At 39.3% G+C, this 13,629-nt stretch overlaps 1 protein-coding gene across 2 annotated transcripts in view; it reads left to right on the top strand.

Annotated features, from left to right (window-relative positions):
• LOC149242105 (putative aldo-keto reductase 1) overlaps positions 1–13,629 on the top strand; it is a 458,988-nt gene that overhangs the window by 276,585 nt on the left and 168,774 nt on the right. For both annotated transcript variants that reach the window (XM_089374177.1, XM_089374176.1), the window contains one exon: positions 9,020–9,192. In XM_089374177.1, coding sequence (XP_089230303.1) covers positions 9,020–9,192 — 173 coding nt within the window. The remainder of the gene's footprint in view (positions 1–9,019; positions 9,193–13,629) is intronic.

Below are 13,629 nucleotides of genomic sequence, written 5' to 3'. Positions count from 1 at the left end.
TGGTCTAAATTGGCCAAAAAACCCGGTTTGAATGCCCATTTCTCCATTTTTTTGCCCTAACCGGTGAAAACCAGCCGGTTTAGGATGGAACCGGCTGGTTTTAGGCACGCCCACCGTAAAGTTAAAAAAGCATATTTCTTACTGTGTTTTAGGGGTTTTGGGGGGGAACTAAGGGTGTTTCAACCCTAACAATGTTGGCAATTAATGGTAATGTTAAATTATTAAAATAAAAGTGACATTTCCTTTAATTTTCATTTTCATCCTTTTACTTAAATTTTTAACATTACCATGAAATGACTCAGGATGTTTGAGAGTGGTTTCGACCTCATTGGGTTTCATATGGAGAAACTAGAATTTTAGATTTCACTCAAAATTTAGCAGACTTAATGGTTTTCAGGATTTCATGGTTTGGGGGTAAACAATAAATGCAATCAGAGCTCCAAATGATGAGCAAAACCCCTGATCTAGATCCCATTGTGTTGGACGATATTGATCCAACATCAGAATGGGTGGAGGAGACTGAAGAACCTGTGTTTGAGGTTGATTTTGATATCGACATGGCTTTAGCGGGGGATGAAGCAGATTATGTGGTGGCATCAGAACCAGGATCAGTAGCGGCATCAAGGAAAGGCAAAGAACCAATGGAAGGCACTAGTCATGCAGGTCAACAAACTCGTGCTTCCATTAGGTCCACTTCTATTGTCATTGGTGGCATTGATACTGAGGTTGCAGATCAGGCTGAGGCATCCTCAGACTCTGAACCAGATGATGTCTATGTAGCTCCTGATGATGATCCTGTGTCTAGTAGTGGTGATGAACTTGATGATTGATCATGTGTACACTGTAGACTTGTAGTAGGCCAATGGCCTCATAGCTTGCAGCATTGTTTTTGGACTTTATAGGCCATTTAGAGCCTCATTTCTTATGTATTTTGCTATTTTGTTGATGATATGTATTGCACTTGGTGCCATTTTGATATATTCACCTTTACATGGTATATAAATGAGCAAACTTTGCATATTTTGTCTCTATTGGCTTGGAATCATGGTTTTACATCTTAAAAATAGTTTTGCATTAAAAATTAATTATTTAATGTATTTTTTTAAAACCGGTTCGTTTAGACCAAACCAGTGTCGGTTAGACCGGTTTCGGTCCGTAAGCCAGTTCATTAGGTGGACCGGTCCGGTCACCGGTTCCGGTTTTAAAAACATTGGTTGAGTGGCATTGAGTACAGAGAGACAGAGAGGTAGAGATAGTGCCGGGATAGTAGCAAAGCAGCTAGAGAGAGAGACGTAGGAGCAACCAATGCTCACACAGGGCCACGTAGAGGCAGCCAAGTGTGGCGCAGAGCACTAGAGGGGCCAGTGTAGTTGACGCAGAGGCTCAGAGAGCTGATGTAGGGCCTCCTCGCGCTGACGCAGGACTAGCGTTGGGCTAGGAGAGGCTGACGCAGTCCAGATTGGGCAGACGCTGGGGTTTTAGGGGCAGATTGGTGCTGAGTAGCTGCCGGAAGGATTATCTGGGGTTTCAACCAGTAGATTTGTTTGAAACGGAGAGGTATTACTACTAAAGAAATTCTCTGTTGGGTAGGCCAGTTTCGACACCCAGATTGTACTTTGATATTGCTTAATAAGAAAACCCTCAAATAGCTGCACCGGTTTTCCCGCATTGGGTTTTTCCAGGGACATTGGTCCAAAAATAATGGTGTCATGTGGTGTGTTTGTTCTTGTTTTGTTTAGTCGCTGATCTGTAATATGTTGAGCATGCACTGGTGTTTATTTTCAGTATTTACTTTGTAAATAACTTGTTAAAGGAAAAATAATAAGTAGGTAGGAATAAATCAGAAAAAGTGCATGAAGGGTTTCTAACTAAGTAAACTTAGAAACATCAACAACCCACAACCTCCTATGCCCCTACAACTGAAGGATTGAGCCTCTTGGCTTTGCGCAATCCTGACACCGGTAAAATTTGCACCTCCTGGCCACAATGTCGATCCTTCCTGACTGAGAAAGATGACCGGGCACTTTGTAGGTCAGATTTGCTCCTCTCTGCCTCTGCTTTGATCCTCCTGCTGGTTCGAACTGATGACGCCGACCCTCTGCGTCACACCTTCCTTGTTGCTTTCTGCTAGGAACAACTTCTGTCACTTGGGACAATTGTTTCAACTTTCTGCTGCAAATGCTGTGCTAAGATGATGCCTTCAGTTTTCCCGTGATCTGCAACCACGCTCCAATACCATATTGGAATTTCTAAGTCTAACCCATTAGAAATTCTTCCTGTACTATTTGGTTTATTTCTTCCTACTTGTTTAATTACTTAACAAGTTATTTACCATGTAAATAATGAAAATAAACACAGGTACAATATCAACATCTACAGACCATCAACTGAAAGAAAACAAGCACACAAGTGACACCGTTATTTTTGGACCAATGTCCCTAGAAAAACCCAATGCAGGAAAATCGGTGCAGCGATTCAGAGGGTTTATTATTATGCGGTTTTCAGAATACAACCAGGGTGCTAGAAATGATTCACCCAACAGAGAATGCCCTCGACAGTAGTACCTCTCCTCGGGGACAGATATTCCGACTGATAAATTATCAGATGAATGATCCCATAGCAAGAATTACAGCTTCCACTGCTTCGCATTACTCTGATAGGGACTACGTCACCCTATCTGGCTCACCAACACCCAGTCTGCGCCACGAAAACCTCCCAGCGCTGCCTCTTGGCCCTGCGTCAGCTCTGCTAGCCTCTGCGTTAGCTTCTGGAGCTTCTGCGTTAGCCCCTAGACCGTCTGCGTCTCACACGCTGGCATCTCTTGGCTGCCTTTGTGTAGCCTCCAGCTGCCTCTGTGTCAACCTCTCCTAGCTCTACGCTGTCTCTCTGGTACCAACTCTGCCTCTCTGCTATGTATTCATTGCCCCTCACTGTTGATCACTGATTCTATCTCTCTTAACAAACCCTGCTCTGGAGAATAGAATGACTGATCACTTTGGTGTGTTCTCCAACTGATCCTCAAGCCTCCTCTTATACTTTTCCTGTTGGTCCTTCAACGACCGAGATTAAATCTCTAATCAATGGCTAAGATTAGATTTGGCTTGATCCATGACTTTTGGAACCTTCTAACCGAGTTTTATATTAATACCCATTAATATTTTCATTTTCCTAAGTTTAGACTTAGGAACTCCATTAATATCCAAACCATTTCTGGGTCTTGGATATCTCATGTGCTTTAGCCTCTCCACCAATTTTCATGGCTAGAGCACATCTAGTGCTACCCCAAATCAACATGATCCTCCTCCTATGGGCCCTTATTCCCGCACTCTTCAACAAGGGATCTCTATCCCCATTTACAAGTATGATCCATGAGAAAATGACATAAGGTCTATACTCAATTAGGGATCAACCCTCCTATAGCATCCACAAAAACTTCGGCTCTGTTCCCACGAGAAAATGCACTCCAAAATATGCACTAAATTGTCCCTACCAACTTGGCTAGCAAAGCTGTCTATCTTGGCCTCTACCATTCACAAGTTTCGGCCCAAACCTAGAGATTTGTTGTAGCTCACATACGCAGAAAAATATTCAGCCTAATCTCAGAGAGGCCTCGACATTCACATGCCCAGAATAATCATCCACATAGCCATCTTAGCCATGATCAAACCTTCGCTTGCTTTGCATTGATCACATGAAAACGACAAGAAATTGTTTCCTCCAACACAACTCGACTACATAAGGATTCGATCACCTCAGATTAGTCTTTTTGCACAAGAGGAATTGCGCTTGTGATGTGTGTTTTGAATGAGGTGTGTTGACCACTACGTGTCAACTTCCCATAACAAGTACACCCCCTTTTCTTCGCAAAAGGGATAGCGCTTGATTGACATGTCCGTGCCATTCGACAGTCATCGTCGACTTGATCATATTATGTTGTAAACCTAGTCTGCATGTGTGAATTGTAAATAATCTTAGCAGATATAAGTCATGTATGTAAATTGTCTAGGTGGACCTAATTTTCTAGTGATAATCTACGTTCCGGAAGGTTTTTAGTCTCATCGATCCATGATCGCCAGAGTTTTCTTTCAGCTTAACCCTAAAGCCGGAATGAATTTTGTCATTAGAATCTTAGAGAAATCCTAGTGTGTTAATCTGCTAGATTATAGTTGTGTCGCAGAACTGGGTGGTTTATGAGGGTCTATGTCAAATGGGTTTTTTTAGCCTAACCCCAAAGCCGGAATGAATTTTGTCATTAGAATCTTAGAGAAATCCTAGTGTGTTAATCTGCTAGATTATAGTTGTGTCGCAGAACTGGGTGGTTTATGAGGGTCTATGTCAAATGGGTTTTCCCCTTTGAGATGTAAAATTGTAAAAGTCATGATGTAAAGTGTCTTGAGGGTTAGAAAATGTTTTAATCCCCTCATAAGTCCTAAGTCCTAGGTTCTAGGTGATTTTTCCAAACGCTAAGTTCGAGGATCCATTTAAAAATAAATTAAAAAATTGAAAAGATAAAAAACAATAAAAAAAAGAATATATATATATAAAAGATATAAAAAAAAATAAAAAAAATAAATAAATAAATAAAAATAAAAATAAAATAAAATAAATAAAAAATAATAAAATAAAATAAAAACTTAAAAATAATAAAATAATAATATTTTTGAGTAAATAAATGTAGAATTTCAATTTTTTAATGCATTAAAAATTCGACGGATGAGATTAAGAGATATCTTGATCCTCATCGACGGTCGAGATCATTTTGGCATGGATCACTCGAACTAGCCGTTGGGAATTTTTCCTTTAAATAGGGTGCTAGGGGTCATTTGAGATCATTCGATTTGTGAGTCTTGTGCTGAAGAAAGCTCTCTTGTAAACTTTTTTTCTGGTGCTAATAAAGAAAGACTTTGGGGTTGAAATCTTGCTGGTGTTACTCTCCTGAAGTGCTGTGAGCTGTTTTATTTTCTGCATATTTTTATTTTTCAGCCATTAGTAATAGCTTGATTTAGAGTATTGTTGAACATAGGTATCTTGTTCACTTACTAGGGTTTGAATGGTAGTAGTATTTCTGAAATCATGGTAGGTATCTCCATTGCATCTGGAATCTAGTACTGTTTTTTCCCTCTTTATTGATGGTTGAAATGAGCTGTGCAGGAAACCCTTATTGAAGAAATCAGTGGGCGTTTGGGGAAGTTCTTGGCTGAACCAGCCAACTCCCACAAAGCATTTTCTTGTAGAGCCCAGCCAGTTTCAATCCTGGTTTTATCATTTAAGTTTATTTTATGAATGCATGAGAGTTTTTCCAAAGTATCTCATAGTAAATCTGAAATTCTGAAAATGTTATTGAGGGTTACTGACAAATCTGGCTGTTGTAGAGCCAATAATCTGTAAATTTTGTAGCTGGTTTTTAGGGTTTTATTTTTTGCATATTATCTTTAGGTGTTTGTTCTGCCATTGCAGGTTGCAGATCTAAAGGTGAGCTTAAATCTTGAAGCCAGATCTAGGCCCTGGAGGGTAAGATCTGGCCTTAGCATTAGTTTTCTGCAGGGACATAGTTCTGCTGTTTGGAGTTTCATTTGCGTTGCAGGAAAAGAATTTTATTGTGAAGTGGGTTTCTCTGCACTGACACACAACCATCTTCATCGTTTCATCAATCTTATCGCTGCCCAGCTTTAAAAAAAAAAAAAAAATAGTGTATTATCGCAGCTGCTCATCCGTTGGTCGTTATACACATAGCTTAATCCACCTACACACACGTTATTACATCTCCTTTCAAGTTTCTGCTGTAGCTGTGCTCCTCATATCCATGTCCTTCAAGCTGCAGCACTGGGCATTCAAATCCACACAAATTAGCCAGCGTTCCGCTCCATATTCAGCGTTTCACATAGCTGCAACACACCTTTCAGCTCCACACTGCATTCACCACGTCAAAATCTGTAGCGTCCAAGCAGCAGTGCCCTCACGCAGTCACACTTCGCTTCAGCCTCCTTTCTGCTGCCGCCAGGCTCACTAACACATACCAAACAGTTCATCACGTAGCTCTTCACAAACAACAACATCCCACTGCCATCCCTCATCTGCCGTCAAGATCTCCAGGCACCTACAATCTCAAACCTCACCCACAACATTCTTTACAGCTGGCCAACCTTGCAGCGTCCCACCAAGAACCCTCTCCACCTCCAGCGTAAGCTCCTCACGCTGCTATCCCTGCGTTGACTCCACGCTCGGCTAGCTGGGTTCTCATCTGCGCACACAAAAACGGTGAACCATATGCATGGGTAAGCTATTAAGGTCACGCATTTTTTTTGGGTTTTGTTTTGATCTTAGGCTTGGATAGGATTATCGCTTTTTATTTTATTGTTAGGTTTTAGTTTCAAATTCGAAGTTTAGTTTTACGATTAAATAATTTAAATTTTAGTTTTGTCATATGTAAAATGTAAATTTAGGATTTTAATATAAATTTCCGTATAGCTTTAGAGTTGGACGTTTTTAACTTTTTTTTATTTTGTATGTTTAGATTTTAGAATTTATTCTTGTTTTCTTTAGTTTATTTTTTCCTATCATAAGTTTTAGTTGTGACATTTAAAATTTAAATGAAAAGAGTTTAGTTTTATTTTATAAATTAAAAATCAAATAAAAAATATAAAAGATTAAAAAACTTTTCCTCTTTTTTTTAGACTTTTGTTTTAGATTTAGATTTTAAGTTATTTTGTTTAGTTTCCCTTTAAAAAAAAGAAGAAGAAAATTTTAGATTTTAATATTATTTAGATTTTTGATTTAAAGGTTTCATTTAGTTTTAAATTTTGTTTTATCTGAAAAATATAAAAATATTTTGGGAAATTTTTTGCCAATTTCAGTCTTGGCTCAGGAATTTCTTATGTTTTATCTTTTCTGCTGAGGCTAAAATTTTGATGTGGGAATTAATGTTTAACATGCTTTAATGTTCATTTGAAGATTAACTACATGAATGTGATCTCTGGTTAGCATTTTACAACACTTTATCTTTCGAAATTTTAATTGCTGGAGTATCATTTAGGCCATTAAGCATTTAGTGATTACCTCGCATTTGGTAAAGGTTAAGCTTTGTTTGAGTTGATTGATGGTTAACAATTGTTAATGAACCCATATCCCTGCAGCATTTGGCAAATAATCATTTCATCATCTATTTCATAAGGCACTGGTCTATTTATTTAATAAAATCAATTAAGTGCTTGTTTTTCCTCGTGTCTCCCAACCCAACTGGTCCGCAGTTGGTCATCCATTATTTTATAGGGTCTACCCCCCTTAGCCGCGGGAGACAGGCTTAAACGGAGAGATCGGGGATCAGGGTGACAGCTCTCGGTCTGAGCGTTGTCGTGACAATCTGTGCAACAACAAGGTGCAAGGCCTCTTATTTATACAAGATGTTGTAGGAGCCAAGGGGTGCTGATGTGGCAATGTGACCCTTCATTTAGTGATTTTGACTTGAGGAAAACCCACTTGATTTGATCTTGATAATATTTAAATATATTTACCAAATACCTTGATGATTGTTTGCCCAAGTAAATTTGTCACATCAAATAATTATGAGAGGAGTGCCAAGTTGACTAAAAATGATAATTTCCCTTATCCAAATTTGAATTCTCTCTTGGGGCAAGATGGTTTCTCTTTGGGAAAACTGGATTTCTCTTGGGGAAATTCATCTTGAAACTGCCCCAAATTTCAACAAGGCGGCCCTAGTTGATGGCTTCCATGTATTGTATTAGCCCCTTAATGGTAGAGAACATTAGTCTTAGGATGAATTTACTTATCAGCAAGATGGAATTAGATTTAAGAAATATGCCCAATAAAAATAGGAATAAAAGAAACATTAACAAAAACCACTCCACAATTATACAAGAGAGTAGAAGAGTTTGAAAATAGATGATCCCTTTGTTAATTGATAGCTCTTGTCTCAAGTGAATAACAGCATTTTACAAATGAGGAGACTCTAGCCTTTTATAGAAAAGATTAAAACAGCTAGTTTGACTCTTTCTCAATAAAATATTTACTAGTTATCCACATGTTGGAGACTTGGTAAATTAACTCATAAAATTTTACAATAAATTTTTTAATTCACCCACTAGGGGTTTGACTTGGACAAATTTTCACAATTTAGCTCAAATTTTCCTTTGTTGATGGTCCATTGCTTAGCTAATTGTTCCACAGGGTCTCCAATGGCTAATTAGACTCTCTAACGGCTAGTTGACTTTACCAACGACTATTTTTGACTTGACTTTTGCCTTTAGCAATTAGACTTAGCCACATGCAAGTTTGATCTCCAACACCCTTGACTTTTTGACAATTCCGGCACCTGAATATGCTGAAACTAGCCTAGATTTGAACTGGGTATCTCTTGGAATCTTCGTATATTGCCCAACATTGCCACGTTATCACCTACTTGCCATATGAGCCTGCCCTGTTGGGGTTCTAAATCCCTTGTGAATTTGGAGAAACCGAGACATGGGTTTTGTTCCTCTTGCTCTGTAGACCAATTTTGACATATTATACATCAAATTCGGTGAGGTGTTTCCCTTGTTAATCCTCCTGGAAACATGTTCTGTCACATCTGTTGAGAAACCAAAAGCAAGTAGATAATGATGATGTCTCTTAACTTGATAATTACTTGTGAATGTTTGTTGGCTTCTTATTAATATTATGGTCTCTTCATCAAGCAGTTACCAAAAACATAAAAATCACAAAGAGACAAAGAACACAAGAAATTAGGTTCCAAGCCGGGGCAAAACCCCACAAGGAGGAAAACCCAAGAAACTCTTCTTATAGAATCGGATCAAAGTGAGATATCCAAGACCAAGACAAAGACTGCCACATAGACCCAAGTCAGCCCCCCTTCGAATCTCCTTCAACCAAGTCAAAGTCAACACTGGTCAAACCTTGTCAAATCACAGAATTTCGGACCTGCAGATTTAATCATATGTCACTTCTATTTATTGTTTCTTTGTCCTTCTATGCATAATCTGAAAGACTCTGGGCTGTATTACAGGTAGGAGAACTCAGGAAACTTGTGGAAGAAGGAAAAGTTAAATATATTGGGCTCTCTGAAGCCAGTGAGGACACTATTAGACGAGCTCATGCTGTGCATCCAATAACAGCTGTTCAACTGGAATGGTCTTTGTGGACACGTGATGTGGAGGATGGCATCATTCCGACTTGCAGGTTCTTCAAGAATCTTTTTGATGAGCTTTGATTTCATTTGTTCTACTATATGGGAATAACCTTCTAGTGCTTTCTAACAAAAAAATATTATTAGAAATGAATTTTGAGGCCAGCATTTTACTATAGTTCTTTGAGATTTCCTTATCTTTTGGAGACTGAATCAAGAAGCTTCAAATCATAATTTCCCAACTATTACCTTGACAGAAAACCTGCTTCCACTTTTTCTTGGGTAATTCTGAATCAAACTGCTAGCCTGAAATGGTTGAAATCTTCTACATTTTTCAGCAAGTAGGCTTTCTGAATAAGGAAATTCGTCACAAACAATTACTTTTTTTTGAACATGTTCACTTGAATTAGTGATCTCTAACTGGTAGTCTCATAGCCTGTCCAGTTCACCAGCACAAAAACATACAAAATTATGACCATCTGATGTTCATTTAAAGATTCTTCTTGGACAAAGCTGCAACACTACTTCTTAATGCAGATGAAGACTGGCCAATACTCGTTGTACGCTGGGCAAGCTAAGCAATAATAACCAGGGGAAAGAAAACCATGTTTGTAGCTTTAGCCAACCTCATAATCTTCTCTCACCAATTGTAAACTAATACAAATGCAAAATTAAAAAAAGAAACTCAAGGTGGAATTGTCATCTCATGTGAGAAAATGTGCCAGGGACAGAAAAATACAATTGAAGGCTGGCCCAATCAGTTGGTTCTATGTCCCATATGCTGAATGAGGAGGGGTGACCCCCATGGTGCAAGGTAGCCATGGTGCTGGGCGTACATCCCTCTGCTGGTAAGAAAATTGCCATTTGACCTCTCAGAGGTTGAGGATTGGACTGTACATATGTGGGATGGCTTCCCTGTGTGTGCTGGGCTATATATCAGCCCCCAGTAGTCTACAGGATGCTAGATAAGCCTCTTAAACCTAGCAGGCAGCTCATGGCAGCCATGGAAACCACAGTGGTGTTTTTTCCTTCCAATAATCAATTTCACAATAAATAGAATTAGAAACTTTCTACAACATTGCAACAGTCAAATTGTCTGACCATTGATCTTGCATCTCAGAAATAGATGAATGGAGGAGGATGCAGGTCTGTTGGAGTTACACATTTACTCATAAGAGATATAACTATGAAGAAACCTCCAACACTACACTTGCGAATGAAATCTCAGCTCAATAAATAAACATGCCAGCCATTAAAATTACAAAGCATCCATTTAAAAAGTCATAAGCAGAAAATTATACAGCAATAGAGAATTTAATCTTGACTAAAACTGTATTTACCTTGGAAACCCAAATGGGAAAACCAACAATCAATTGGCTTGATCGAGGTTCTTTATTTCATGGCAATGTGTAGGTTGTAGTACTTGTTAGCCCCCTCTCACCAAGGGGTAACTAGAGGAGATTATTCTTCCATGATCCACATTTTAGACAATGATCCTAGTGATGATGACCAGTGTTCTCCACATACAACAGCCCTCAAATGCCTCTTATATATCATGCTCAGCTTGTTCGCTTGATCAGCATACTCATCCGATGATGGTGGTTCAACGCACATGGGGTACTTTAGCCATTGTTTTATATGAAGTGTTTACATTTAATATATTTGGTATTTAAGTAAGGATCATGGTTTGAAGTCAAATAATGAATTATGATGCTTGGAAGTTACACTTGTTGCCTTGTTTCACCTTGGTGGCCATCATATGTATTTTAGTTAGGTGTTGTCACTCTTGGGGAAAGGGGTACTACTGGGAGACTTTGAGAGAAAATGTACTCTTACCCTGCCATATTTAACACTTTCCATCTATGTACCTTCTGTTGCCCATCCTCTGGGAATGCTTGTTACATGTATTTCAAGAAGGTCCTGTTGTTGCACAAACTAGCAGGCCTTGTAAAGAGGCAAAAGCTAGTGGGCACAACAACACTTGGGACAAAGGCTCACTATTACCACAGCCTAAGTCCCTTACTCTTCTCGGATTTTCATCGACGAGAGGAGTCCTACTAGACTCACTTGCGATAGATTGCGATAGATGTGTCTATGGTAGGTTTGAAGTGAGGGAAGGTGGCTCATTCAATGGAAAGGTTCAATAAATGTGCGAGCTTTGGGAGAGGCTAGTAAGACTTTCCGTGAAAAACACATTTGAAATATGGCTTCACAAGACCTTGGGTTGAGATATATGACGAGATATGAGTACATCCGAGGTCAAGGTAGACAGGAGAGAAGGCACTGTAAGATTTACTTCAACAAGTACTAAAGCACATGCCTTCAAAGAATCCCTAAGTTGAAGGATTAGCTTCTAGGGTTCCCTCTTGGTGTGATAGCTAGGGCATCAAATTTTTGGAGATTCCACCATAGGAAATTTACCAAAACTTGAGGATCACTAGAGGAGACACTAAGGAAGAGTTTTATCTAGATGAAATTCAAAACATCCTACTCCAATGGATTTTGCACCAAGCCTTAGAGAGGCCTCCTTATCCTTAAAGTGTCGAGTAAAAGAAGGTGAAAGGGAGAGATTTATGAGTTTTGTGTGATCACCAAGGATTTAAGACTAGTGCTTAACCATTGGGAGAATTGCAGTCAAAGGTAATCTTGATAAGGCAACTCGCTTTTCAAGGAGACATAGAAGCAACGTCGCTAGCCCTAATGAAGCAGCTACACAACACTTTTAGATATTTAAACTTTGATGACAATTGTTAATGAAGTTTCAAGGATACATATGCAACGAATCCCCTAGGAACATTCATTCATTCATTATCCATGAATAACACATGCAAAATTTCCCAATAGTTTTAATGTTGAGACAATATTTCTTCAATTATCACATATTAACAACCATGATATAATATTCCATGCATTAGGCATTAATCAAAATCAGAAATATAGCATTAAATAGAACTTACAAGACAATGAAGAACATATACATGACAATACCAAAAAGAAGCTCCAAGAGAGATAGTGAAATTATCCAAACGTCAAAATTCATCCAAATCATCCAAATTCATCATCAAATTGCAGGTCCAAATTTCTCAACAGAGATACAAAAATCCAAGTGATGATGCTAGGATGAGACAAGGTCTCTCCTATCTATACAAATGTTAAGAGTTCAAATTATGAAAGATGAAGCCCCATTACATGCCTAAGAAGCTAAGTAACCCACCCATGGTTACAAGTCAACAATGATAACTCAAAAATTAAATTGATTTGCCCTCTTAAGGCCATGCCATGCATGCATGGAGGCCTAGAGGGGCAATGTTGAGGCCTCATGTGCTAAAAATGAGAGAGAGGGCCTCAAAATGATGATGAAGAGAGGGATGCCCTGCATATGCTGCAAAACATCTCCAAACCCCAGTTTGGGCTTCGTGGGCTCCAAATGGGTCTCATGGGTCTCCAAATGGCTCAAGATCAAGTCGATGTTCCATCAATGACGGCTAGAAGATGACACATGCCCTCCCATGTCTCCCTAGGAAAGACATAAGCTCCTCTGGGTCTTAGAATAGTTGCCAAATGTCAGGTGCAATGTGTAGCTAACTGGGGCAGCGTTGTCCTAGTGCATCATCATCTTTGAATAACTGGGGCACAAGCAAGTAAATGGTGGTGCTAAAGAATCCCATGGTATGGCAATCAATGCTCTGCGTGGATGGAGGCCCATGGCTCTCAACGCTCACCCTACAAATGCCATTGTGATCCTCTGGAGGGCTTGGATCCCGTATAGGGAGGCCAAGTCCAAAATGAAAACCCACCTGCAATCCTGTATAAGATCCAATGCATCTCCTCACCTTCCAATACAATGATTCATTAGTGCAATTGAGTGAATAAGCTTGCTAATCAAGAGTAGAAGTGGAGACTTCATAGTGGGTTTCCCCTGCCAAATTTGGGGCTTTGAACATGTACTGGTGTTACCTCCCTGGGTAGGAGAGGTTAATGAAGGACCCTATTAGGTGGTTTCAACCTCTAAGGGAATGACAGGTCTAAGGTACACCCTTCAAGTGGCAGGTGTCATGTGAAATAATGATGGAACAAAGTGGGGACAAAGGGAAACTCCAAGCCACATGTCATGGTACAAGGGTAGCTATGATGAGGAATGCCCACACCTTGGGTATATGAATGTAGGAGGGAGCAATCGTGGTACATGAGTTACTCGACCTTTGTTTTGCACCATTCTTCATTTGCCTTCACCTTTTATTGATTTTTCCTCATTTTACAACTCAGGAATCAAGGGGATGAGAGCATGATGTGTAAGATATAGCGATGATTACCAAGGTAATTCATCACCCACTAGGGGTTGGGACATTCATGGGTTCCTTAATGATGAAAGGGCAATTCATAAAGGCCCCAGGAACTAGGGTGATGGCCATAATGATAGGGGGTAGAGCTCATGTTTGGCTTTTTCCCTCATGCTAAATTTTATTGTCCCAACCATCTTTTTCATTTTG

This window comes from Pinus tabuliformis, chromosome 8 (assembly GCF_031772625.1).
Source record: "Pinus tabuliformis cultivar Carrire ecotype Pingquan chromosome 8, CPIR1, whole genome shotgun sequence".
Lineage (NCBI taxonomy): Eukaryota > Viridiplantae > Streptophyta > Pinopsida > Pinales > Pinaceae > Pinus > Pinus tabuliformis.
This window is presented reverse-complemented; position numbering and strand designations above follow the sequence as displayed.